Source organism: Tiliqua scincoides, chromosome 1 (assembly GCF_035046505.1).
Source record: "Tiliqua scincoides isolate rTilSci1 chromosome 1, rTilSci1.hap2, whole genome shotgun sequence".
Classification (NCBI taxonomy): domain Eukaryota; kingdom Metazoa; phylum Chordata; class Lepidosauria; order Squamata; family Scincidae; genus Tiliqua; species Tiliqua scincoides.
This window is the reverse complement of record NC_089821.1, coordinates 216,031,868-216,057,218: the sequence shown is the minus strand read 5'-3', so window position 1 is coordinate 216,057,218 and position 25,351 is coordinate 216,031,868. Positions and strand designations below refer to the sequence as shown.

Below are 25,351 nucleotides of genomic sequence, written 5' to 3'. Positions count from 1 at the left end.
AGGCATCTATCTCCGGACCAGATCAGATGGAAAGCTCTTCAACCTCTCCAGACTGAGAGCAAAGTCCAAAGTCCAGTTGAAATGTCTGCGTGACTTCCTCTTTGCCGACGATGCAGCTATCACTACCCACTCTGCCAAAGATCTCCAGCAGCTCATGGATCGTTTTAGCAAGCCTGCCAAGATTTTGGACTGACAATCAGCCTGAAGAAAACACAGGTACGGTTCAGGATGTGGACTCACCTCCCTGCATTACAATATCTGCACATGAACTGGAGGTTGTTCATGACTTTGTGTACCTTGGCTCAACGATCTCCGACACTCTTTCTCTCGATACTGAGCTAAACAAACGCATCGGTAAAGCAGCTACCACGTTTTCCAGACTCACAAAGAGAGTCTGGTCCAACAAGAAGCTGACGGAACATACCAAGATCCAGGTCTACAGAGCTTGCGTCCTGAGTACACTTCTGTACTGCAGCGAGTCATGGACTCTTCACTCACAACAGGAGAGGAAACTGAATGCTTTCCACATGCGCTGCCTCCGACGTATTCTCGGCATCACCTGGCAGGACAAAGTTCCACAGTCCTGGAACGTGCTGGAATCCCTAGCATGTATGCACTACTGAAACAGAGACGCCTGCGTTGGCTCGGTCATGTTGTGAGAATAGATGATGGCCGGATCCCAAAGGATCTCCTCTATGGAGAACTCGTGCAAGGAAAGCGCCCTACAGGTAGACCACAGCTGCAATACAAGGACATCTGCAAGAGGGATCTGAAGGCCTTAGGAGTGGACCTCAACAAGTGGGAAACCCTGGTTTCTGAGCGGCCCGCTTGGAGGCAGGCTGTGCAACATGGCCTTTCCCAGTTTGAAGAGACACTTGGCCAACAGTCTGAGGCTAAGAGGCAAAGAAGGAAGGCCCACAGCCAGGGAGACAGGCCAGGGACAGACTGCACTTGCTCCCAGTGTGGAAGGGATTGTCACTCCCGAATCGTCCTTTTCAGCCACACTAGACGCTGTTCCAGAACCACCTTTCAGAGCGCAATACCATAGTCTTTCGAGACTGAAGGTTGCCAACTACAATTTCATAGCATGAAACTGCCACAACATTCTTAATCCTAAATAACGGTTATTAAAATCAAGCTAAAGGTCTGTTGCACTTGATGGATAAGGGACAGATGTAGAGTTCCCACTCATATTTCCAACCCACATTTATCAAATTAATAATAATCTCCTACTTCTCCTTTCCCCAACGCCACCCACCTCTTGTCCATTAGTCCTCTGATGGAGCAAGGAATGGGGCTAGATCTGCTTTTCCAATCCATTTTCCCTGTTCTCTAAATCAGACTTGGTCGCAGGACCTAAGAGGAGCAAAATGGAGTACCCCTACCAGAGTCAGAAGGTGCATAGGGATTGGGAAGGTGGGGAAATACCCTGTCTCATTCTTCCTGATTCTTTTTGCTCCTCCCATGGCTCACTGGTGGGCATAGCTGAGTCATCCAGTGAGTGAGCCCTGATGCAGCTGCAGTACTCCAAACCCTTCCTGGCATCCCCACCTGAGACTGGCTGGCTAACAAAGCAAGAGACTTGATGCTGTTGTCTGCACCAAAGAAAGAGAGAGAGACTCACCAAGGCAAAGAAGCTGCACCCGAATATGATGCAGGGTGCCAGCAGTCACTTTGCAGCTGCTTAGAGCAGTCATTTTCAACCACTGTGCTATGGCACACTAGTGTGCCACGGATGATCTCCCAAGTGTGTTGCGGGAGTTTGGGGGAGAATCATTTGTTATTAGGGCCACTGAGGGATGCAAGCCCCTGCTGTCAGTGCAATGTGCCTTGTCAATTGTCGAAAAACTAATGATGTGCCTTGACAATTTTAGTGCCTTGTCAGTGTGCCGTGAAATGAGAAAGGTTGAAATTGCTGTCTAAGAGGCTTAGCTGGAATGTAGGCACCTGAAAAGGGAGAGGCCAGACTGACTCCAGACCTTGCCCTCTGACTCACACACTGGGGCAAAGAAACTGTGTCCAGGCACAGTATAGTTAACTGAATATATAACCATTTTATAGTCCAGTATATTTGATAATCCAGCACCACCTAAATCCCAAAGGTGCCAGATTATTGGGTGTCTACTGTAATGTGTAGCAGAGCACAGACTTTTTCATGAATTTGTCACTACATATTTGAATTCCTTCTAATTTGTTGCAGGTATTGGGCATATGTGTATATGAATGTACACACACTTTGCCCAGTGGCTGTGGGAAGTGATATGCACAGTCGCTGGAAAGCACTCAGGCCTGCTCCATTTCCACTCTTAGGGTTCCAAAGGTTCCAGTCCTGAGTCTCCTGATCGTGCATACCAAAAAAATCACCCCTCGGATGCTACTTTATTTGTTGAGCAGTGTAACATTTGAATGTTGTAGCTTTCTGTCAAGGTTGTTAATTAAAACGTTTTGTACAGGATCTACTTAAAGGCATGAAGACAGTGCAAGACTCTCTGTTAGTTCTGCAAGAGCTTGGGGAACAACTGAAGCAACAGGTCGACTCTTCTGCTGCTGCAGCGATCCAGTCTGGCCAGCTAACTCTGAGCCAGAATCTGTTATCTTTAGAACAGGCTCTCAGCAGGCAGCAGTCCATATTACAGGTAGGAAGATCTTGCGTGGCTCCTATGATGCTGTTCTAGCTCCTCCCCCCTCACTGTCATCAAGTATTCATCTGGACACCTTTAGGACTGTCCTGCTACCACATTTAGGACATAATAACTGAACATACCACTTGTAGAAATCAGGTTTCACAGAAAGAGTACTTTTGTTGCAATAGTTAATAACTATTGATTGATAAATGGTCTCTTAAGCAACATTTTGTAATAATGAAATATCATATGTTGCTGACAGTCTCATCCAGAAGATTACATCTGGCCTCTTTTTGGTCTTTTCACCAGAATGTTCGCAACATGGATGCATTGCCACATGGCGGCAATGCAGGCTGATGTGACCAAGGGGATTGAACCTTGGTGGGATGTACGTACTGGTGAAACTTGTTTAGTCACCTTTTATTCCTTTGTTCAGTTGCCTGAACCGTTCACCTCAAACAGCTAGTGATACAAGTTGGTGGTTATTGTTCTGTGGTGGCTATAAAAAAGATTCAAATGCCATTTTCTTTAACGAGAATCACATTTATTTGTTTCTTCATAACTTCTTCATTATTATTTCTTCATAAACCTAACATGTTGATTCCAGTGTGAATAAACTTGTAGTGCAGTCCTATACATGTAGAAGTAAACTGAATTACTTTTTCCAAGTGAGAATGTACAGGATTTGCAGCAGATTGTGAAGAAAAGGAGAAGAAAGCAGTAGTACCACTAAACGTTTCAGAATTGCTACTCAGGTGTTAGTTGTGTGAGGACCTGCGTGAAAAGCATGAGGAAAGACATCTGTATCACATAATTGATGAACCTTCTTCCTTTTTACTTAAGGCTGGAGTTCGAGATTACCAGACATTTACCAAGAGCCTAGGAGGTCTGGAGGGCTGGATAACACAGTCTGAAGAATTGCTTAAAGCACAAGACCCGAGTCATTCATCAGACCTGTCCACAATCCGGAACAGGATGGAAGAACTTAAAGTGAGTTTAAAAAAACAAAAAACTCTTGACATTTTATTTTCAGAATTGATCTTAAAATTCAAACGAAAGAAGTAGTGTAGTAGGGCTTTTCAGGGAGCACAATGTATTCTGTGCTGAGCTCATTGGAGGAAAGGTTGGATACAGACACGTTATCAATAGAAAAATGACAACATAATAACTAGTAGCACTGAGTTATGATTAATAATAAGTTTTGAAAATGAAGAATATATTTAAAGGACATACGCTAATATAAATATATGAACTTTTATTCAGTTGTATTTTTTCCCAGTGTAGGAGGCTTCAGAAAAGCTCTTTACAAATTGACAATTTAATATACCTTTGATAATCCCTTTTACGGTCTATTACTCTGACTTTCAATATGTGTAATTTTGAACAACTTTATGAACCATCAGGTTCGTATACCCATGTACCTGATATTGTCTTCCTCCTCAGAGGGAGATTCCCTGACATGGGAAGCTTCTCTAATTGTCTTCAGGACATTTATAGGCTTGTTGCCCATTCTCCGGATGAAGTTCTCCCAGTTGTTGCTTGCCTCTTTCTCTCCCAGAGTAGCAATTCTACAAGAGGACAGCAAGACCAAACCAATGGAGTAAGTGAAGTATTTTCCAAGGCTAGCCCTCAGACTTTCCTGGAAGACTTTGAAAGAGTCATTAGGGATCAGTGAGCTTGGACAAGGATTATTCCCAATATGCCTAATGGGCTATAAATGGTTACAGATAGTTGTCATTTTTTAAGGCTCATTTTCCATGAGGAAGGAGATTAGCTCCTCAAAGATTAATAGAAAAATAAAGATAAGGCACTGTTGTGTTAAAGTGCATGACATATCAGCATATTCATCAGGGTTACATCAACTTGGTTCTATTTTTGCAAGACTCAACAGGGTTTGGGCCAAATACCTTCAGGAGAAGAACCCCCCTTCCCCCAACTCATTCATATATGAGAAGGGATATATAAACTGAATAAGATTTCTGCCTTCATAGTGGACTCTAATTTAGGTTGCTTACAATTCTCATCTCAGGCAGTGGCCAACACTGTAGTGGTCAGATAAACATTGGACTGTAAATACTAAGTCAAAATGTAACTTAGCTAACACTCCCTGCTCCCATAACACTGTTATGGGAGCAGGGAGCATCTGGTGATTTCCCTAGCCAGTTGTAATGGAAACTAAAGATAAACAACAGGCTGTACCCTCACCCTCCAAAGAAAATGCAGGCTTAGGTTCAGAGATACTGAAAACTACAGTTTGACTTAACAAACCATGGTTTCACATTATGTTGAACTTGGCCTCTGTGTCCTAACCTCTAGGTTGTCAAACAATTTAGGAATATCATAATCCATATTTTTCTTTCTTTATACTGTCCTTTTTTTGAAACCATGGTAGACAGTTGTCTTTCCAATGTGGGCTAATATATAAGCAACATTGGTAAATATGTAGTCATGTAGCAGCCTGGAGGAGTATAATTTATCATAGAACAGCCAGGCATAAATGCCTACATAAATGTTTTTATCTTCTGAAGCCATTTGTGTCTAGCAAAATAATTGCTTCTTATAAATGCAAATTAATATGCTTTAAACTGAGCATGTTTTATTATTGTAATGAATGGGCCAACAAGTATGCTAAAATAAAAAGCATCTCTCAGAGTTATGCATTCAGCATGGAAATCCACAAATATGTTAATGAGAATTATACCACATTCAGCAAGAAAATGCTTTTCCTCTGATTACTTGTTTGTTCCCTGTCCCTTTATAGCGCCAGATGTTAAAATTCAGCAGCATGGCACCAGACTTGGATCGTCTAAATGAGCTGGGATATAGGCTACCCTTGAATGACAAAGAAATCAAAAGGATGCAAAATCTGAATAGGCACTGGTCCTTGATCTCTTCACAGACCACAGAAAGATTCAGGTAGGACAATAAAAGAACAATGGCTGTTGCTTAAGCAGAATGCAGCTATAGCAGTTAAACAAGTTTGACCTGCCAGTCCTAGCTTGTGAACAAATTTTACAGTCTCAAAGGGCTGGGAGAAATGTAAAAGCTTATTGAATTCGATCTCTGCCCTGCCCTCCCCCCAAAAAACTTTTAAATAAGTAATTGTGAGTGCTTTTGTCTGGGAGGGAAAAGATGGCATTAAAATATTAGAAATAAATAAAGTAAAAGGAAAGTCCCCTGTATATTTACACCAGTACAAATTATCCCATAAGCAAAAGCAAGCTGGAATTGAGAAGTAAGAGTAATCAAAGTACCTCATACCAAAGAACCCTGCCAAACTGAAAGAATACTTATTTAAACCATCTAGATAAATGTGGCACACTGTATGTATAGTGCCAGTGGTCACAAACCAGGGACACTGGCAAGAGGCAATTTTTCTCTGTGCCACCTGGTACCAGTAGATTCTCAGAGGAAGGAACTGCTGGCCTCTCCCCTACTGCATTTCAGAGCATCACTACAGATGGCCAGAGGATCATATTGTAACTCTCAACAGGTGACTCAAGGGCCAGTGGAATTCCACTTGGTCCTAAGCGATGTCTGACTCTAGCTTGACTAATTAATCTGACCTGCTCTCAAACTGGCTCTCTGTTTTCTCACTTCTCTGCCCATTTGCTTTCCAACTTAACTCCCTGACTAATAGATACCAGCTTGCCTCCAGGCCACCAGCCCTGGTGATGTTACCTGTTACTACCCAAGTCACTAACCAAACTAATGCAGAAGAATATTCCTTCCGACCTCACACATGCTGATCAGTTGATATTAAATTCATCCAGTGATCTCCCAAGTGAAAACTGACTAAGGGCCCAATCCTATCCAATTTTCGAGTGCAAGTGCAGCTGTGCCATTGGGGCATGCATTGGATCCTGTGGTGGAGGGGCAGTCATAGAGGCTTCCTCAAGGTAAGGAAACATTTGTTTCCTTACTTTGGGTCTACATTATGTCAGCACCAGTGCTGGAAAGTTGGATAGGATTGGGCTGTAAGTGCCCAACCCAGTCCAGCTTTTCAGCACTGATGCAACCCTGCCAATGGGGCATGCACTGCATCCTGCAGTAAGGGGGCCAGTCACAAAAGCTTCCTCAAAGTAAGGGAACATTTGTTCCCTTACTTCTGGGCTGCACTTGAGCTGCATTGGCACTGGAAAGTTGGATAGGATTGGGCCCTAATACAAGTATATACATACAATCAGCATACTACCTGAGAGGAAAAATTCCTTGTGCTACAGCTGAAGCACAAGATTGAAATTGATTTTTTATTAATTGCTGGATCACCTGTAATTTCACTAAAGAATGTACTGCAGTAGCAGCAATAAACTAATCCCTTCATTTACTGAAACAGAGACTGGACTGCAAAACTAATTCTTCCAGAATGAGGGTGAATTTTAAGTAGAGAAATCATACTAAAATGCAAATTAAGGAAATAAGCAAGCAAAAATGTGTGTGTGTTTATATCTGTTTGTTGTTTTAAATTTATTTTTTACCTATGTTTTTTCAAAAGATCCCCAAGATGAAAAAGTCAATAATATCATTTAATCCAAAATTTAAATAGCTCCCTTAGGAACCACTGTAAATTTGTTTTAGTGGACTCACAGATGTTACTGAATCACTCTTTCATCCTTGCAGTAAGCTGCAGTCCTTCATGCTGCAGCAACAGACCTTCCTAGAAAAATGTGAGACTTGGATGGAATTCTTGGTTCAAACAGAGCAGAATCTGGCAGCAGAGATTTCAGGAAGCTACCAACTTCTTTTGGAACAGCAGAGGGCACATGAGGCAAGTTGTAATGAAAGCATAATCAAAATGACAACTTCAGTGTTGGTTGGTAGCCACTAGACTGTGCCTGTTAGAGCCCTGTCCTAACCTCCCCCCCTCCCCCCCCCCCGGTACAGGTTCTTTGTATCCAGCAGGGAGGATGGGGGATGGAGGATTGGGTGGCTTCAGAGGCGAAAGGAAATTTAAATTGTATTTCATCTTTGTAAGCCCCCTGCTCTGCGATGTGTCTCCCCAGACCTGCACCAGCAAAATCACTGACTCAAGTTTGAGGACAGAAAGGGAGTTGGAAAGGCTCCTGCCAGAGGGGATAGGATCCATGTATTCCATCACTGCCTGATTCACCTCCCTACCATAGCCTCCTCACTTCTGTTCCTCCCCACACCCTCCTTGTCCCATTTTCCCTTTCCCCACTCCCACAACTGCCTTACCTGCTCCAACGGTGGCTGGTGATCTGTTGGCCGACTGGTAGAAAGTAGTGTGTGACCCAGAGCTAAAGTTCATTAAAAGAAGGAAAAAATTTGTACTTTGGCATTAATTTTGCATACTTCAGGAGATTCTTTAACAATTCAATCTTATGCATGTCTACACAAAAGTACCATTTATTTCAGTGGGGCGTCTCTTGAATAAGTGCAACTCATTCTAAGGGTTTATTTTGTCAAAAGGTGATTTCCTAAGTCGAAGTTGCTCAGTCCACAGCTTACCTATCAGACCTATAAGCAGGTATTCTTTTGTAGGGAACTTCCCATTATCAGTTATATCCCCTGTAGCCAAAGGGGCTACAACTGGACATGCAGATCTGTTCACATACTTTTTTCTCCCCAGGAGAAAATTGCAAATGAGCCACTCGACCTTGCCTCTCCTGATCCTTGCCATTGCAGAGAGAAATCAAACACTGACCCAGGAAATCCTGTGGTGTTTTGAATGCAGAATCTTCCCTGATTCTGGGAGGGTGTTTGTTCCATTGTTCAAAGGAAATTAGTGTCACAGGCCACATCAAATGATGCCTTGGCCTTTTAAAAATAACGTTTTTATCTTTAAGGTTTTCAATGCGTATTTCTGTCTTGAATGTGCTGGGTTTTCTTCTGGATCTATTGCTGTTTTTTTAGTGTCCTACTGCAGAAGGTAATAGCTTGTTGCCACTAGAGGGCTCTAAGGACCAGACTGTGAACATATCTATGGATATTTACATGCTATGTAAAAAGTTGAAAAACAAGTTACTTTGTCTCAAGGATACAGCATACTTTCAGATTTTTGCTAATATTTCTTCTAGAACTTTTTCCTAATGCATAAAAGATTACATAACTTTAATTTAAATTTTTAAAAATTAAATTTTTAAAAAGTATCATCCATGTTGCAAGCAGTTGCTAATGTACCATATATGCAAAACAGCATGTATTCTTTAATTTGATCAAAATCCTCTCCTAAGCCAGCACCGAGTAAGGACGACTTGTGTTGGGCCATGAGGCCTGACACAGGGTTCCAAATCTGGTGGAACTTAGTGCCGGTTCCACTCCTTCCCTCCCCTACCATGTCTTCCCCTGCTCTCTGCCTGCACCAGAACACCCCTCTCCCCACCCCAACTTACCTCCCTGCCATCCTGCCCTCCGAGTGAGTTCTGGGCAGCAGACCACCGGCCTCTGACCGGCACTGTCCCAGTGCAGGCTCATGCTAGTGTGGGCTAATGCCCACAAATGTGCTTTATGGCATGTTTGTGACAGTGTTGCTGGCAGTGAGTTGGCGCGCACTGCTCTGGATTGATCCCTTATTTGATTTAATGTAATTGTTTTTCAGGGGAACTGTCTATGTATACAACAGTTGGTATACAAAAGTATACAACTGGTATACAACATGTATACAACTGTTGGTATACAACAGTTTTATGTTGTATACCATTTTGGAGCAGAACTAAATTCTAAGTGGAAGCATTCATTTTGGAATACAGGGCTTCAGTGCTTTTCAGTACAGTCTTATGTATATCTACGCAGAAGTCAGTCCAGTTTGCTTCAATAGCACTGACTTTCAGGTAAATATCTATAGAATTGCTACCTTCAAGTCTATTTCATGCTAAACTTGGTTTAATTTTGTTTTACACCAGCTATTCCAAGCAGAAATGTTTAGTCGTCAGCAGATTTTACATTCCATCATCTTGGATGGACAACATCTCCTTGAACAAGGACAGGTGGATGACAGGTAAGAATGTGCAGAACCTGCCCTGTTATTTCTTCAGAATTTTCTGCGGTTCTATGCAAAGTGTTGGATTTCAACAGAAACCCTTAAAGCAAGGGTGTCAAACATAAGGCCCAGGGGCCGGATGCGGCCTGCGGAAGCTTTTTATACAGCCCTCAGGCTTTCAGCTGCTGAGTAGTGCTGAGGTGTTACTGCTGAAAGGGCCTCACGTGAAAATTGGGCTCTCCCATATCTTGAAATATGATCAAGATTCGTATATTTTCTCTTTTGTTATTTGTAGCTAATGAGTTCCTAAGTGATAAAAAAGTGTTTATTTTTGGTTATGACCTGTTCAATGACATCACTTCTTGCCTAATGACATCACTTCCGGCCCTCAGCAGACATCATGAATGCTATGTGGCCCTCCGTATGAGTTTGTCACCCCTGCCTTAAAGTGTCTTGAGTAGATATAAATGATGAATTTCAATGAATGAGTAAGTTTTTGGTTAGGTTAAGAATAAAGTTAGAAAGTAGGTTTTGGAGTTGTTCGGCACTGGGAACCTTCCTGAGTGAGGGTTGCTCATCTCAATATGCAATGGAACTGCAGTGCTGTTGCTTGAAATGAGGGATACTGATGTTGGGATTCTGAATTTTTTGCTTCTGAGATGGTACCTGTGCATTAGCATTAGGTTCATGGAAACTTATCCATTAGCAATGTCCTAGACAAAATATGCAAGTTTTCCAGTGTTAATCAATACTAGAAGCCTGAACACCAAGATCATTGAATGAGAGTGGTTCAGTAAAAAGGAGAATATAGATATTGTAGCCCTTTCAGAAACCTGGTGGAGTCTCATGACCTGTGCAATTGACTTCTGTCTTCCTTTATCTGCTTTTCTCAATAAAACATGAGAAATGAGACTTTGCAAATAAAGCTTAGTACCATTCTGAATACCTTTGTTTTCACTGCTCAGATCTCACATTGGGTTCTGAAAAGAGCTTAGAATAGACAAGCAAGTTTTAAGGGGCACTTCAAAGACTTTAGAATTGGACCTCTGATGTATACGAGAATTTGTACTAAATTAAACTACATTGTTAATTCATGGGCACCAGAGGTCTCTGAATGGCACCTTGTTGGTGCAAATAGGTTGCATGATTTGTATGATTGTACCCATTGTATAATTCCTACATTTTGTCTTTTCTCATAAGGGATGAGTTTAATCTGAAGCTGGCCCTGCTCAGTAATCAGTGGCAGGGAGTGATTCGCAGAGCCCAGCAGAGGAAGGGTATCATTGACAGTCAGATCCGTCAATGGCAACGCTATAGAGAGATGGCGGAGAAATTGCGCAAGTGGCTGGTGGAAGTGTCTTGTCAGACTGTGAGTGGGCTGGGAAAAGTTCCTATCCCACTGCAGCAAGCAAGAGCCCTTCTGGATGAAATGCAGGTAAATCTTGGCAGAGCCTTGTCCAAATGATTAAATACTTCACAGTGTTTTAACTGTAATTAAACTGTTTTTCACTGAAAGTGAAAACTAGAAAAGACATCCCATACCAGTTTTAGCCACAGCCACTGATAGTTATCATCAAAAACATTGGCAGGTAGCATTTGCCTCGGAGGTAATTCTGACTATTTCCCCATGACACATATTCAACTGCAGTTCGTTTTCCAGATTTGCTATGAAACTGTTGCTCCAGATTTTATGTATGCTTGTTCTTTGCCGTTAACATAGGTTAAACTTTAGGAAGCCCAGTACTGCTTACTGCTGAAGTCAAACTTTATCTGCAAACAGTCTAAATATCATAAATTAGATATGAAATGTTGTGACCTGGTAGAAACTGGTAGAAAATAGCTCCACATGATGCAGGGTCTCTCCTTCACTTATGTTGCAAAATAAAAAATAAAAATTGAAGAATAAGAGTTCTCTTTTGGAACTCTTACTTTCTTAAAAAAGTGAGTATGGGAAAAGGATTCTGGGGCATTTGGTGGGCCGCTGTGAGATACAGGAAGCTGGACTAGATGGGCCTATGGCCTGATCCAGTGGGGCTGTTCTTATGTTCTTATGTTATGTTAAAGGAGAAAGAAGAGATATCAGACACTATATTCTCTGGCTGCACCACATTCTATAGCCCCACTGCAGCTAAGCAATTGTGGATCTGATCAGTGCTGGATATAAGATTTATACACGCTTTTCTAAACTTTGTAAAGGACAAGTGAAATGTAACAAAAATACTTCGTGCAACTCCTTTTCAGTATGAAAGGTAGTAGCTGATAGAAGAGATATAGTATGAGGGATTAAAGGATTAGATATGAAAAAATGACTTACCAAGAGTGCAGAAAAGCTTTCATAAAGAAAAAGATGAGAAGCCAATGTGCAAAAGAGAAAGAATAAGGGGGGAAAATACAGAAACAGCAAATGAAATTATTGCCAATAAGTCTCAATACCAGAGTGATGCTAGGTGGATGTCATTGATCTTCACAGCTTAAAGAGAAAGTTCTCCTTCGCCAACAAGGAAGCTACATTTTAACAGTGGAAGGTGGAAAACAGCTGTTACTCTGTGCTGATGGTGAAGCAGAAGCATTTTTACAGACCGAACTTTCAGAAATCCAGGAGCGCTGGAAATTAGCCAGCTTCCGACTTGAGGAACAGAAAAAGCAGCTTGTATTCCTGTTAAAAGTAAGTTTACCAAATGAATTCAGAACCTCAAATAATGCTATTTTGTTATGCCTCTGTGGGAAACTGAAATATTAATTCCCTGACTGGTGGGATGGGGTGGGATGGGGTCATAGCTCAGTGGTAGGGCATACCCTTTTCATGCAAGAAATCTCAAATGCAATCCCTGGCATCTCTAGATAGGTTTGGGAAAGGTTCCTGTCTGAAATTCTGGAGAGACATTATGCAATGCTGAGCTAGCTGGACCAGTGGTCTGACTCCATACAAGGTATCTTCTTTTGTTTCTGATCCAAACTCTGCAGATGTCTCAGTTCATAACTATCTAGAAGATGGGAACAATATATTATACATATTTTATATTAATATTATGTATCATTGATTTGAAAGGGTACTGACTTATGCAAGTGCTAAGAGGCTTTGATGGAAACGTGAACGTCTTAACCAATGAAATTACAAATAGTTGTATTCCACACTGGAAAAAATAATATTGCTATACCACATCAGTTGTCCACTTATAGTGCCTGATTTTTCAATAATAGCTAGTATTCATACTTTAAAATAAGTACATAGCTGAGGAAATGTGGAGAAATCTATTTTGTTCACTAGTGTTCACTTTTACCTTTTGACAACTGCCTCTAAGATACTCTAAGCATTAAATTGGTCTGATTTTTATTTCTATTTTTTATTCATTATTTATTTTGCTTCACAACCTCAACCTTGCAAAGTAGTACAGAGATTTAGATTTAGTATGTTTTGAACATTTATTTATTTATTTTTCACATTTTTATATTGCCCTTCCTCCAAGGAGCTTAGGGTGGTATACACTGTTCCTTCCCTCCTTTTGTACTCACAACAACCCTGTGAGGTAGGTGAGGCTGGTAGGTTCGAAGCTAGAGGAAGCTTCTGTTTTAAGCAATGTTCTGCTTTTAGCAAATACAAACACAGGAGTCATATCATACACCTCTTCTTCTTGAAGGACAAAGAGCAAGAAATATATTGCACATTATACATCATACACACAATACAATATACACGTTTAGCATTATACATAGATTTGGAAGAAAGTGGTTTTATTTTTTTGTGGATTTTGGTGTTTTCCAAAAATGAGAAGTGCAGAAAGTGGTATTATATAATTTTATTTCATTTTTATAAATTATAATCACTTTAAACACATACTAGGTAGGTGACATAGGTGATATAGTGTCAGCTGATAGAGCCACAATCATTACCAATATGTGGAGATGATAGAAAACAGATTTAATTTTTTGTAGCTTTTGGTTGTTTATTTTTCTCTTCAAAAATGAGAAGTGCAGAGAGTGAGATTATATTTCGTTTTCATTTTTAAAAACCCCACTTCTAATTATACATTATGACGACAAATGGAAGTTTACAGGACAAAGATGCTTCCTTGAGTAGTTTTCAAAATAATCTATATGACAAGTGCATAAATTATGTCTGAAATCTTTTGAGTAAGTTCACGAAATACAAGATAGATTGAATAAAATTTTGGCACCGTGCCTTGAAACAAACATATTTTTATGTTAAAGTTATGATTAGGAAGCATGTTTTATTTATGCATTTATTTCATAGTGATGAGCTAAATGGAGTCCTAGGGCCTAAATCTGTCTGTCTAGAATCCTGTGAGATGTGTTAAATTATAGCATGCAGTAACATCGCAAGTTCAAATAGGATGGATCTTAACAGGTAGATTAATAAAAATAGGGGTTGAGGGCCAAGCTGTGTATTACGTTAAAAGCACAAATTGGTCAATGTGGTTTTTTCAAGTTAAATAGCAGTATGGAGGTATAAAGATTGGAACTGCAACACACAGGAAGAGAGTATTTGACATCTTCCCCTTCCATCCCCACTCTACCCCCATCTTTGGCTGCTAGGAGTCCCAGGAGAGACTTTCCCATTGGCACCAGTGGACTTTTCTCACTAGGGTAATAGCAGTTACATGAGAGGGAGCATTTTCATTGGGATTGCCACATTAAGGAAAAGAGTCAGATACCTTCTCACTGTGTGCCACCATCTGGATCCTGATAGGGACCTCTCTGCAGCTATTTTCTAAGGCAAATGTGCATATTGCTAAACTACATGTTTAACAGGTAGTGTAGTTTGACCCTCAGATTTTTTATACATTTCCTTGGATATACATTATCCAATGTTATCCAATGTTTATATTAAAGTCAGTTGAATTTATTTCTTTGTGCAGAACTGCAAGCTTGGGATGTGAAGTACCTTTGCATTTTTTGAAGCATTTCAATTAAATCATTTCTGCCCAACATTGCATATACGCAACAGGGATCAAATGTGTACACCTGTGGGCTGGACAGAAATGGGTTAAAGCAAAGTATTCCTTGAAATGTCTGGGGGAAAAATTTCTTGTGAGGGCAAATTCTGTTTTTTTCCTGCATATTTTAACACTGTAAGTCAGAGCTATTCAAACTAGGGTGTCGTGACGACCCAGCCTGACAGCCCTGGCCTCTGCAACCTTAAGGGGTCGAGGCAGAGGGAGAGCAGCAACGCAGCAACGCAGTCTCCAGGATTGCATTGCTAAGGGGGGCTACAGGGACTGGGATGCTCACACCAGTCCCTGCAGCAGCCTGTCGGGGATCTGCAGGGCTCCCCGAAGTTCCAAAAGTGAAAGTGGAGCGATTTTTAGAAGGATCAGGAACCTTGCAGGCGCTCGCACAGGGCTCCCCACACCCCCGATAGGCTGCTGCAGGAACTAGTGAGTGCATCTCAGTCCCTGTAGCCCCCCTTAGCGACACGATCCTGGGGATCGCACCGCTGCCTCCCTCCCCTCCCCTCCCCTGCAAGGACATACTACAGTCGTCAAACTCCCTGAGAGTTTGAAAACGGCAGCTGTAAGTCATAATAAATAGGAGGATATATTGAGCAAAAATGATTTACTATAGAAATATATTTCAGCTTGATAGCTATTAAATCAGTATAATAGTATTCAGCTATATTATATTATTGTTATTAAGAATATTTATGTACTGCTTTTCAACAAAAAGTAGTTCACAAGTGGTTTGTATAGCCAAACAAATAAATAAATGGTTATATAGGTTTTTTCCCCGTTTTACCCATTGTTCTCTCTCTGAAATATTAACTGTTGATATTTTATTTCCCCTTCAGGACTGGGAAAAGTGTGAAAGAGGCATATCTGATTCCCTGGAAAAGCTAAAATCTTTCAAGAAAAAACTATCACAACTACTGCCAGACCACCATGATGAGCTCCACTCTGAACAGATTCGTTGCAAGGTAAAGCCCTCAGGCTTCATGCCCACTGAAGCTCTGATCCTAAAAGTATGTACCTGCAATGAATGGTAGCCAGTTTCCAAGCATCATTTCTCTGAGCCTAGTATAAACTTGTAACACAGACTTTTAGGCCTTGTCTGTTTTTGTTTTTTTTTTGGGGGGGGGGGGATATTGGAGAATTTATCAGTGCCCTATAGCTTCTTTGTGCCCCTTCATTTAAACTCTTTGCATTTCTGTCTGCCTATAAGAGACCTTTAGACCATCTAGACTTTTAGACTCTGCTTTCGACCCTGGAATTGTATCAGCTCTTCTATGCTCTCTGGAGACCACTTGTGTTCTGAGACCTGTAAATGCTCTGAGTAGCAACAACTTCCTCCTACTGTTCTGGGTACCACAATGTCCCTCATTTTCACCCCTTATAGATACTGGGAAATACGTTTGCATAAACATCCTCAAGACCTATAATTTAGCCTCAAGTTTTTCCTCATGATAATGGGCTTTCAGCCCAGACTGGATTTCCCTGAACCCAGGCAAAGTGTCTGGTTGCCCCTCCCCCATGCTTGGTCCCAGATGGTAGCAGCAACATTTGTCAAGCTAATGGGGCAGGTCTGCCCCCACTATGTCGTATTTCAGCTTCAGTAGCAGCTTATTGAAAGGCAAATAGGTTTGCACAGATGTAGCAAAATTTGTAGTGGCTGGGATGCCTTTAAATTCTGCATATCTAACAGCCAAATTAGACATTGTTATGTTTTATTTCTATTTCATCAGTCTTCCATAGAACTCAATGTGGTGTACAACTAGGACAGTGGTGTACACTAGGACAGTGTACACGGTTCTCTTTGCAGCAGTTGGCACCTTCAAGGGGCCATAGCACCTATGGCAGAAAGACTGAATGCCCTCTACTTCTGTACTATAGTCCAAAAAGCCTCCCGGACTAGAGGGTGACACATTTAGCCTGACACTTCCAATCTGAAGCTGCTACTTTCCCCACTGAGGAAGAAAATGCAGGTACCCTCCCTAAACTATATGTCTGGTTGCATCTTATTTACTTGATACAATAAAACTTACGCAGCAGCAAGAATGTGTGGTGCTGGTGCATGTATTTACTACATGGTCTGACTATCCCACAAAAGAAGCAGATTCCAACAATGTGGTAGAAGTGGTTTTCAACAGCATCTCCATTACTGCAACAATCTTTCAACTGGGCCAAAGAGCTTCAACCCGGAAATTGTTTTTAACATAGGGCAAGAAACTCTCAGCTTTTCATTTCATTCCTCTTACTATATTGTGCAAAGTTGTCAAATGCAAAAAAAAGAAAAAAGAAACTTTATTGTAAAGATTCCTTGTACTTCATAGTCTGTCTTTAAACATAGGAGCTAGAAAGCGCTGCAGAGGGATGGACAGAAGACCTTGCCCACCTGACTTTGTTGAAGGAAACTCTGTCCACTTACATAAGCGCAGATGACATCTCAGTTCTCAGTGAGCGCATCGAACTGCTGCACAGACAGTGGGAAGAGCTTTGTCACCAGGTATAATGTCATGAAACAGTAAAAAGTAAGAACAAAGAAGGCCTTTTTGTTTTTTACTAGTTCAGCTTGAGGTACACCAAACCTTTAGTCTGGGAAAGAGAACCAGTGTAGTGTGATGGTTAGCATGTTCAATTTGGATGTAAGAAGCTGGGGTTCACATCCTCCATGCAGCTGTGAGGCTCTCCAGGTAGCCTTGGTGTTCCTTATCATAAAAATATACAAATATAGCTCATTCTCAGAATGTCTTTAATGGGAGGGGTTGTGAGGTTGTATTAGTAGACAGAAGTGGAACTTTCACAGGATATTACTTTCATTGTTGCTATATACAGAACTCTGAATGTGTTGCATTGCAAATTAGAGGATCAGTCTGCTGGTTTAAATAGATAACATTATAATTATGAAGCCCATAATGAATCAAGCAGCTTCCAATGTAAGATGTCAGCCAGTAGGAAGTTAAGGGCTATTGCACTGGTTTAGGAAGCCAGTAACTAAGGGCCCAATCCTAACCAACTTTCCAGAAGCAATGCGGCTGCAGTGCAACCCTGAGGTAACGGAACAAACATTCCCTTACTGCAGTCGTTCCCAAACCTTTTTGATTGCTGGCTCTCTTGACCTACGGGCCCATTGGCCTTGGCTCCCCATTAGGGCTACAGTCCTATACGTTGGTAGGGGAGCAGGGTGTTTGCATGGATTCTGTGGCTCCCCTGGCTGGTTTCTGTGGCTCCCCAGGGAGCCAAAACTCACAGTTTGGGAACTTCTGCCTAACTGTGAGGAGGCCTCTGTGACTGCCCCTCACCGCTGGATAAAGCACATGCCCATGTTGACAGAGGCTGGCATGACTGCGTCAGTGCAGGAAAGCTGGATAGGATTGGCCCACCTATTAGAAGAGAAACATGACTGCCATGCTGGCTGTGTTCATTAGTTCTTCTGTTCATGGTGCAGGGGAGTTTACAAGCGAGGTAAGTACATGCATACTTTATCTCATACCAGGTTTGAGAAAACCACAAAAGGAAATGTAGAGTCAGTAACTTTTTTGAAAAAGAAAATCTGCAAATAAGAGCCTATAGTCATTTTGTAAGTGTTCACTTCCTCCGTGAAGATTCTTATGTAGAATCAGAAGGAGCGTCTGCTTACAGAAAAGAAGAAACAGTTGCAGTAAGTAGGATGCCGCTGAATTATTATCATGCAGTTGTCTTGAAAACTAGCTGGACATTTGAATTTATTTTCTCTCTACATTCTGTTTGATTCTGCTTAATAAGAACAGAGTCGTCATGATTTCATATTCATGGATTTTTGGTTTGCCAGACTTCATTTCCTTTTTATTCTACTGTCATACTCTGAGTCCATCCTTACTGCCTGCTGCTTTCTTGATGGCCTCCTTTAGCTTTTTAGATATGTTGGACAAATAAAAATAAATTTACCAGTGTCTTCTGCTGAGTAGTGGTTGGGAGTGCAAGTTGCTTGTATATAACTACAGATGATCTTACACTAGTGGTTGCTTTGTTTATGAATGAAGTTGTCTAGGGCACCAATCATAGTTTGCTTAGAACCTATTAAAAATGCAATGTAGGCAAAGATAAAGTCAACACTATTAATGTCAAGCAGGCAGTTGAGAGGAGATAGTCAGTGGCCTGAAGTAAGGGCTTTGAGTTTTATTTCATGATGAAGGCTACATCACCCGTTAGTTGTTCACTAAAAGTATTATAGGTTTACACCAAGAAATTGTAAATGCAAGTGCACTTGTCAAAGAATTTTCATTTCCTGCAGCTCTCTGCTGAGTTTAAAATTAGAGACAATTTGTATATTAATTGCCCCTTAAGACCTACTTAGTTATCTATGAGGATTAGGTAGCCACTCTAGAATTGATGATGCACAAGGGACATTGCCTGGCCAAAAACAACCTGTGAACCTAGACTTGTACACCATAAGAGCATAAGAAGAACCTTGCTGAATTGGGCCATGGCCCCATGTAGCCTAGCCTAGCTTCTTATAATGTGAGAATATTGGCCCACCAGATGCCTCAGGGAGCACCAGAGATAACAAGATATCTATCCTGTTTCCATTCCCTTGCATATGGGATTCAGAGACAGGCTACCCCTGAAACCCAGAGGTTTCATACAGTCATCTTGTTTTGTAACCTGTGATGAATTTTTCCTCCATAAAACAGTCCAATACCCTTTTAAAGAAATCTAGGCCAGGTGCCATCACCACATCAAGTGGCAAGGATTCCACAGATTAATTATGCACTAGATCAGTGGTTCTCACACAGTTAGCATTGGGACCCACTTTTTAGAATGAGAATCTGTCAGGACTACCGGAAGTGATGTCATGACCGGAAACAATCCTAGGCTGCAATCCTACCCATACGTCCCTTTGACTGTCATTGTTAACAGAATACACAGAGTAGCTTGTTAAAAGTACAGGTTCAGCCTATTTATACACGGATTTGACTCAACAATGATGGCCCCTGCAAATGAGAAGGAATGTGCTGCTCCCTGGAGTAGGAGAAAAAAGCATCCCTTTAAAATCAGTTTGAAAAACTGAACAGTCCTTTAACAATAACCTCCTTAATGAGAGAGAGAGGGGGGGCAGCTGGCTGACAATCCATCAATCCTTCTCTCTCCAGCGGCCCCTCCCTTCCCCCTGAGCACATTTTGCATTGGTGAAGGGAGGGGCTGAGTGAAGTGCCTGTCACGGGATGGGGCAAGTGCCTTTCCCTTTAAGATGGTTTAGGCTGGGTGTTGGTTAACCAGGTGTAGGGTATTAATAACTTAAAGAATAAAACCTAGGCTTGGGTGCCTTAAAAGAGAGAGCAGGGGGAAGGGTGCTAACAGCTTTTATATTGGAAGTAATACTGAGACCTGTAAGATGGTAGTTTTAGCCTCTATTTAGGTAAGATCTTTCTTGTTTTTAAAGCTATTGTGATGCATGTAGTTATGTCTTTTTGGAGCAATTGAAGCTCCCTTAAGCTTTAATAAAAATCTTTTATATAAAGCATTGGGTGCAGTGATTGACCAGGGACATGTATGATGGGACCTGGGGCTTGGAGTGAGCAAAAATAAATAAGCATTGCTCTTGGGGGTTGTGGAAGGTGGTGTAGGCTGAGGAGGGTTGAGTCTTGGCTGGTTTAGGGGTCTCCCTTGGTCCTTCCCTACCCCAAGGGTGATGTTTGTTACAGTGCCTTTGTAAGCCCTGCAGGACAACTGATTGATGGTGGATTGTCTTCTTAATGACTCTTATCTTACATCAAAGGTCAGCAAGGCTGTTTTTAAATCAATGAAGCAAAGAAACTTTGTTTTTTAAATTGATTTGCTATAGTGTGTTTTTTTGGTGAGTGCTTGGAACCCATGCGAATAATTAGTCTCAACCTGTACAAGTCTGCAACATTTCCCCAAATGCAGTCACATACCATGGCAGCATCAAGTCTAATATATTAAAAATAAAATATTTTGGGGGCCTTGGGTCCCTTCAAGGAGAAAGATGGTAAATAAATAAATAAATAAATAAATAAATAAAATGAGTGGGGACCCACATGAAATTGGCTCGTGACTCACCTAGTGGGTCTCGACCCACAGTTTGAGAAACACTCTGCTAGATAAATAAATATTCCTTTATTTATTTAACACTCCTGCCAGTCAATTTTAGTGAATGTCTCCTGCTTCTGGTATTGTGCAAGAGGGAAATGAACTTCCCTCTGTTAGCTCCATCCATCCCACACATAATTTTGTATGTTTCAATCTTGTCCCCCCTCAGGCATCTTCTTTCTACTAAACAGTCCCAAACATTATAGTCTTTCTTCATTAGACAGGTGCCCCAGCCCCCTAATCATTTTGGTTACTCTCTTCTGCTTTTTTTCCAGTCCTTTTATATCCTTTTTTCAGTGTTTATTTATTTATTTCAGATACAGGAAAGGAAAATGGGTTAGACTTATGGTGGGGTGTACAAAGGTTACACTTCGGGGTAGCGGCCTAGGATTACAACATGCAAACAGCTAAAAAAAAGCTGTTTCTCTATCTAGATTTTATCTCATTTATCCTTATAATATTCACTAATTAATCTAAAAATCATTATTATTTATCTAAAATTATCTATCCGGTCATAAAAAGGCTTCCAATATCTTCTTACTATTACTAAATCTCCATCTTTCATTCCTTCTGTTAAGACATCCATTTCTGCTATTTCATAATCTGATTTTTCTCTATTTAAGACATCTATAAATTTCCGCATTTACACATATGATATTTTGCCTCTGTAATTATATATGCAATAAATTATTTCTTATGTTGGTCTTTAATTTCTAATGTCACATTTAGGAGGAATATTTCCGGTTTGAATGGTATCACACAATTCAGTAAATTTTTCCATTATTTCTTTGCTTCATCACATTTCCACCACATATAATAAAAAGTCCTCTACATCAGCCTTGCATTAATATAATTGATATAATATTTTTCACCACTTCTTCAGGAAATTCAATCCATTAATAATTACAGATAAATTTTCACTTTGAGATTTTTTTCTCTGTTTTTGCATTCTCTTAGTTTTCTGTCTCTCACTCCACCTTATTTAGGACAACAATGAACCTTAAATATACCATTTGGCATAATACTGAAACTACTGCTATTTCAAATGGCAACTCAACCTTGTGAACTCCATTCTCTGGATGTGCCTTCCTGCCTTAAGTGGGATTTGGCCCAGAAGGATCCCAAGATTAACAGTGATCATTAAGCAGTTAAAGGAGTTCTGCAAGTTTATAGCTGCACTTCTCTCTCTACTTGACAAACAACCAAGCTGCACAGTCGAACTTGTACTTGGAATTCAAGATTTTTAAAATCACCATAAATCTGACTTTATTTCCTATTGGACATGTTTTAAGGTTTCTTTGAGGCGGCAGCAGGTGAGCGAAAGACTGAATGAATGGGCAGTCTTCAGTGAGAAGAACAAAGAACTCTGTGAATGGTTGACACAAATGGAGAGCAAAGTTTCCCAGAATGGAGATATCCTCATTGAGGAAATGATAGAAAAACTCAAAAAGGTATGGTGCTTCTCATTTCCTCAGCTGTAAACCTTTCTGTTCTCAGTTTATCAGAGCCTTGATATGGACACTGGGATGTGGACACTGGGATATATTATTGGGATAAGTTTGTGCTTGCATTCCTATTGTCTGTTTAAGTTGGTGTATTATTCTCCTGTGACTAGCCTGTAAATTATAAACCATGCAACTTTATCTTGGTTGGTATTGTTTAGGTATAAATGCTATCATCTGTAAGTCTTTCTTGAACTCCTCTCAAAGGAGCATTACAAATTGCCTGTTTGTTGTACTTTGGAGCAGAAGAGTGTTATGACTTAAGCTTCCTGACCTCTGTATATCTCTTTGTCATCCAGGATTATCAAGATGAAATTGCAGTTGCCCAAGAGAATAAAGTCCAGCTCCAGCGAATGGGAGAGAGGCTTGCTAAAGCAAGCCATGAAAGCAAAGCTCTGGAGATTGAGTACAAACTTGGCAAGGTCAATGACAGGTGGCAACATCTTCTAGATCTCATTGCAGCCAGGTAAACTAGATAAACCTTTGATAGGATATAGAGCTATAGTTTTATTGGTTTTGTTGCTTTTGTAGATCTTTGGGCGCAATAATGAGTGGAAAGATGGGATACAAATTCCTTAATAAATCACAAGTTGAAAATCACAGCAGGCTAAACAAGGATTTTAAACTTTGCCTCAGTTACCTATTGTGGTCTTTACACATATCCTCTTGTCTTTATACTTATTTTTCATGATCCTGTATCTGACCATTTCTGTGTCGATTTTGAAATTCTGTCGGTGATATTTCTTACTCAGGCACTGCACATCCCCTATGGGTGTCTAATCTTAAAAGATCATTTTTCTGGTTTTCCATGCTATCTTATCATCTTAACCACCCAGTCTGAATTTTATGAAGTGTTGCATATCACAACCATTTTGCATTTCTCTGTTCATTTAGTGGTCTGCTAGCAATGGTTTTATGTTGTGGAACTTTGGATTTCTGAAAAGGTGTGCATAAAAATGCACAGATGTTAGACACATTAAATCAGGAAGTGGTATTTCTTACAGAGGTAGTTGGTTCTTGAGGATGTGGTTTGTCATGGGGCCCTGCAAAGTATTTACATATCATGTTTTGTTCTCCTTTACTGGAAGAGTGTAGCGGCTTAGAGAAGGAGCTCTGAATCAGGACTTTTCCTGATTTATGTTGTTATTATCATTATTGGGGGGGGGGGAATACATGCATGTGTATGCAAAATAGATGTGATATAGAGAGTAAATATTGCAATATTTACAGGCAAATAATAATATGAAGATAATCTAGTATCTCCTGTCCCGTTTTGTCAAATGCCTGCAGAAGAGTGTTCCCAAAATTATCAGTTCCACAACAAACAGTGCTGGTTGACTTAAAACTGAAGGAGCAAGACTGGATTTACTCAAAAAAATGACCAGTCTAGAGCCCCTTCTAATGCAGCCACAAATGGGTTTTGTCCCACATAAGAAGCTGTTAGACTGGATTCAGCAGTGCCATGGCATTACGACAGTTGTAGAGACAACCATACCATTTTTTCTGGTAGCATCAAACGGGGTGGGAAAGGATGAAGTTTTAGAATGAATTCATAAATTATTATTATTATTATTTAATAATTATTATTAATTATTATATAATAATATAATAATATAATTATATATAATATAATAATTATTAAATAATAATAATAATACTGGAAATGTATTTGTTATAATTACCAATAAATTAACAACAGGTGGGGGAACCACTGGGCCGAGATGACACCCACAGGAGAATTCTTTAAAAACTCAAATATGAAACAGCTGAACTGTTAAATTATGATCAAACTAGACAATATGTCTATTGCTTGATTGAGCCTTGCTTGTTTTTAATGTAAATAGATCCCTTTCCCCATACTATGGTGCTGATCCAGGTTGTGTTCCTCCCTCCCCAGGCTGCTATTCAAACTTGAAAACAATAAGTTTATAAAGGGGTTCCCGAACTAGGGTATCACGATGCACCAGCCAAGGAGACTAGTTACTACCCCCTTAAGGGGCGCGGTGACCTCATGATGGCAGCAGTGGCACCTCCAGGATCATGTTGCCACCACAAAAAAGGGGTGTTTTTTTTAATTCAGGGGTCATGCGGGCACTCCAGAGGGTGCAGAGATCCCCTCTGCAGGTGTCCCTGCACCCCAGAACCAGTTCGTAACACAATTGTGACCCAGTTCTGGTTTTCATTCTAAAGATTGGGAACCACTGATATAAATATTTATCCAGTGCTTTTAAGGGTGCAATCCTATCCTGCGCTGGAATTGGCAAGCCAGAAGGCTTGCGCTGTATCCAGCGCAGGATAATGGCCTGAAGCAGCTCAGCCAGAGGTAAAGAGAAACATTTCCCCTTACCTCTGGGTAAGGGCTGCTGGCCCCTATGGGTCTCCTCAGACTTTTGCCACCTCTGGAGGTGGCACAGACTGGAGCGGCTTGAAGCTGTTCCGTTCTCCCTGGGAACGGAGGTTGGGATCCGGCATAACTGCCAGATCCCAGCCCCACCTCCCTCTCCCTGCCCGCGCGCCCCCGGGACCGCCCCCCACTCAGGAGCGCCTCCTCCCTTCCTGCCTCCCGCCTACCTTTTGTGCTTGCATTGGCCCAGTTAGCCTCCACAGGCCAGTGCTTCTCAGAGCGCCATCCTGGCTTCCTCTCAAGGAGGCGCAAACATGCCTGATGGTACGTTTGCAACCCTCCGGCCCAAATACGGGTCAGGATTGCGCCCTAAGTCTCCTTGATTTCCATACAAGTGTTAAGCACATAAATGTCTCCCATTAGTATCAGTGGGGCTTAAAAGCACTTAACTATAGCTGAATTGTGCCCAGAGTTTATTCATCTTCATTCTGGAAAAAAATACATTCAACTTAATATGAACAATTATGAATATGTTTCATTATTGCTTTGAGTATACTATATGATGATGATAGTGTACTATATACTCTTTCCCTAGCAACATATTTTCTTTTCTTTTTATCCTTGCTATTTTCCAATTCCATTTTAAATTCTTAGTTTCTTATGGTCCAGAAGGAATTCTTCCTCCAAACTGTCCCTTGTAGAAACTGGCCCACTTATTAGAAAGGGGGGGGGGGACTTGCTCTGCTTACAGCCAGACATACTTTTTCCAGGACACCCTTTTTGAACAGTTGAGTCTACAACTGTTCAGAATTGACAGTGGAGGCTTTTTCTTCTCCCCTCCCCCATTCGTGTCCTACATTCCAGGAGATCGCCCTGGCACATGTTGATGAATGTAAGTT

At 41.0% G+C, this 25,351-nt stretch overlaps 1 protein-coding gene across 1 annotated transcript in view; it reads left to right on the top strand.

The window, feature by feature from the left end:
- SYNE1 (spectrin repeat containing nuclear envelope protein 1) overlaps positions 1-25,351 on the top strand; it is a 314,290-nt gene that overhangs the window by 232,060 nt on the left and 56,879 nt on the right. The window contains 11 exon segments of the mRNA XM_066615722.1: positions 2,454-2,636; positions 3,468-3,614; positions 5,386-5,540; positions 7,245-7,392; positions 9,488-9,582; positions 10,765-10,999; positions 12,035-12,229; positions 15,371-15,496; positions 16,867-17,022; positions 21,899-22,057; positions 22,408-22,574. Coding sequence (XP_066471819.1) covers positions 2,454-2,636; positions 3,468-3,614; positions 5,386-5,540; positions 7,245-7,392; positions 9,488-9,582; positions 10,765-10,999; positions 12,035-12,229; positions 15,371-15,496; positions 16,867-17,022; positions 21,899-22,057; positions 22,408-22,574 — 1,766 coding nt within the window.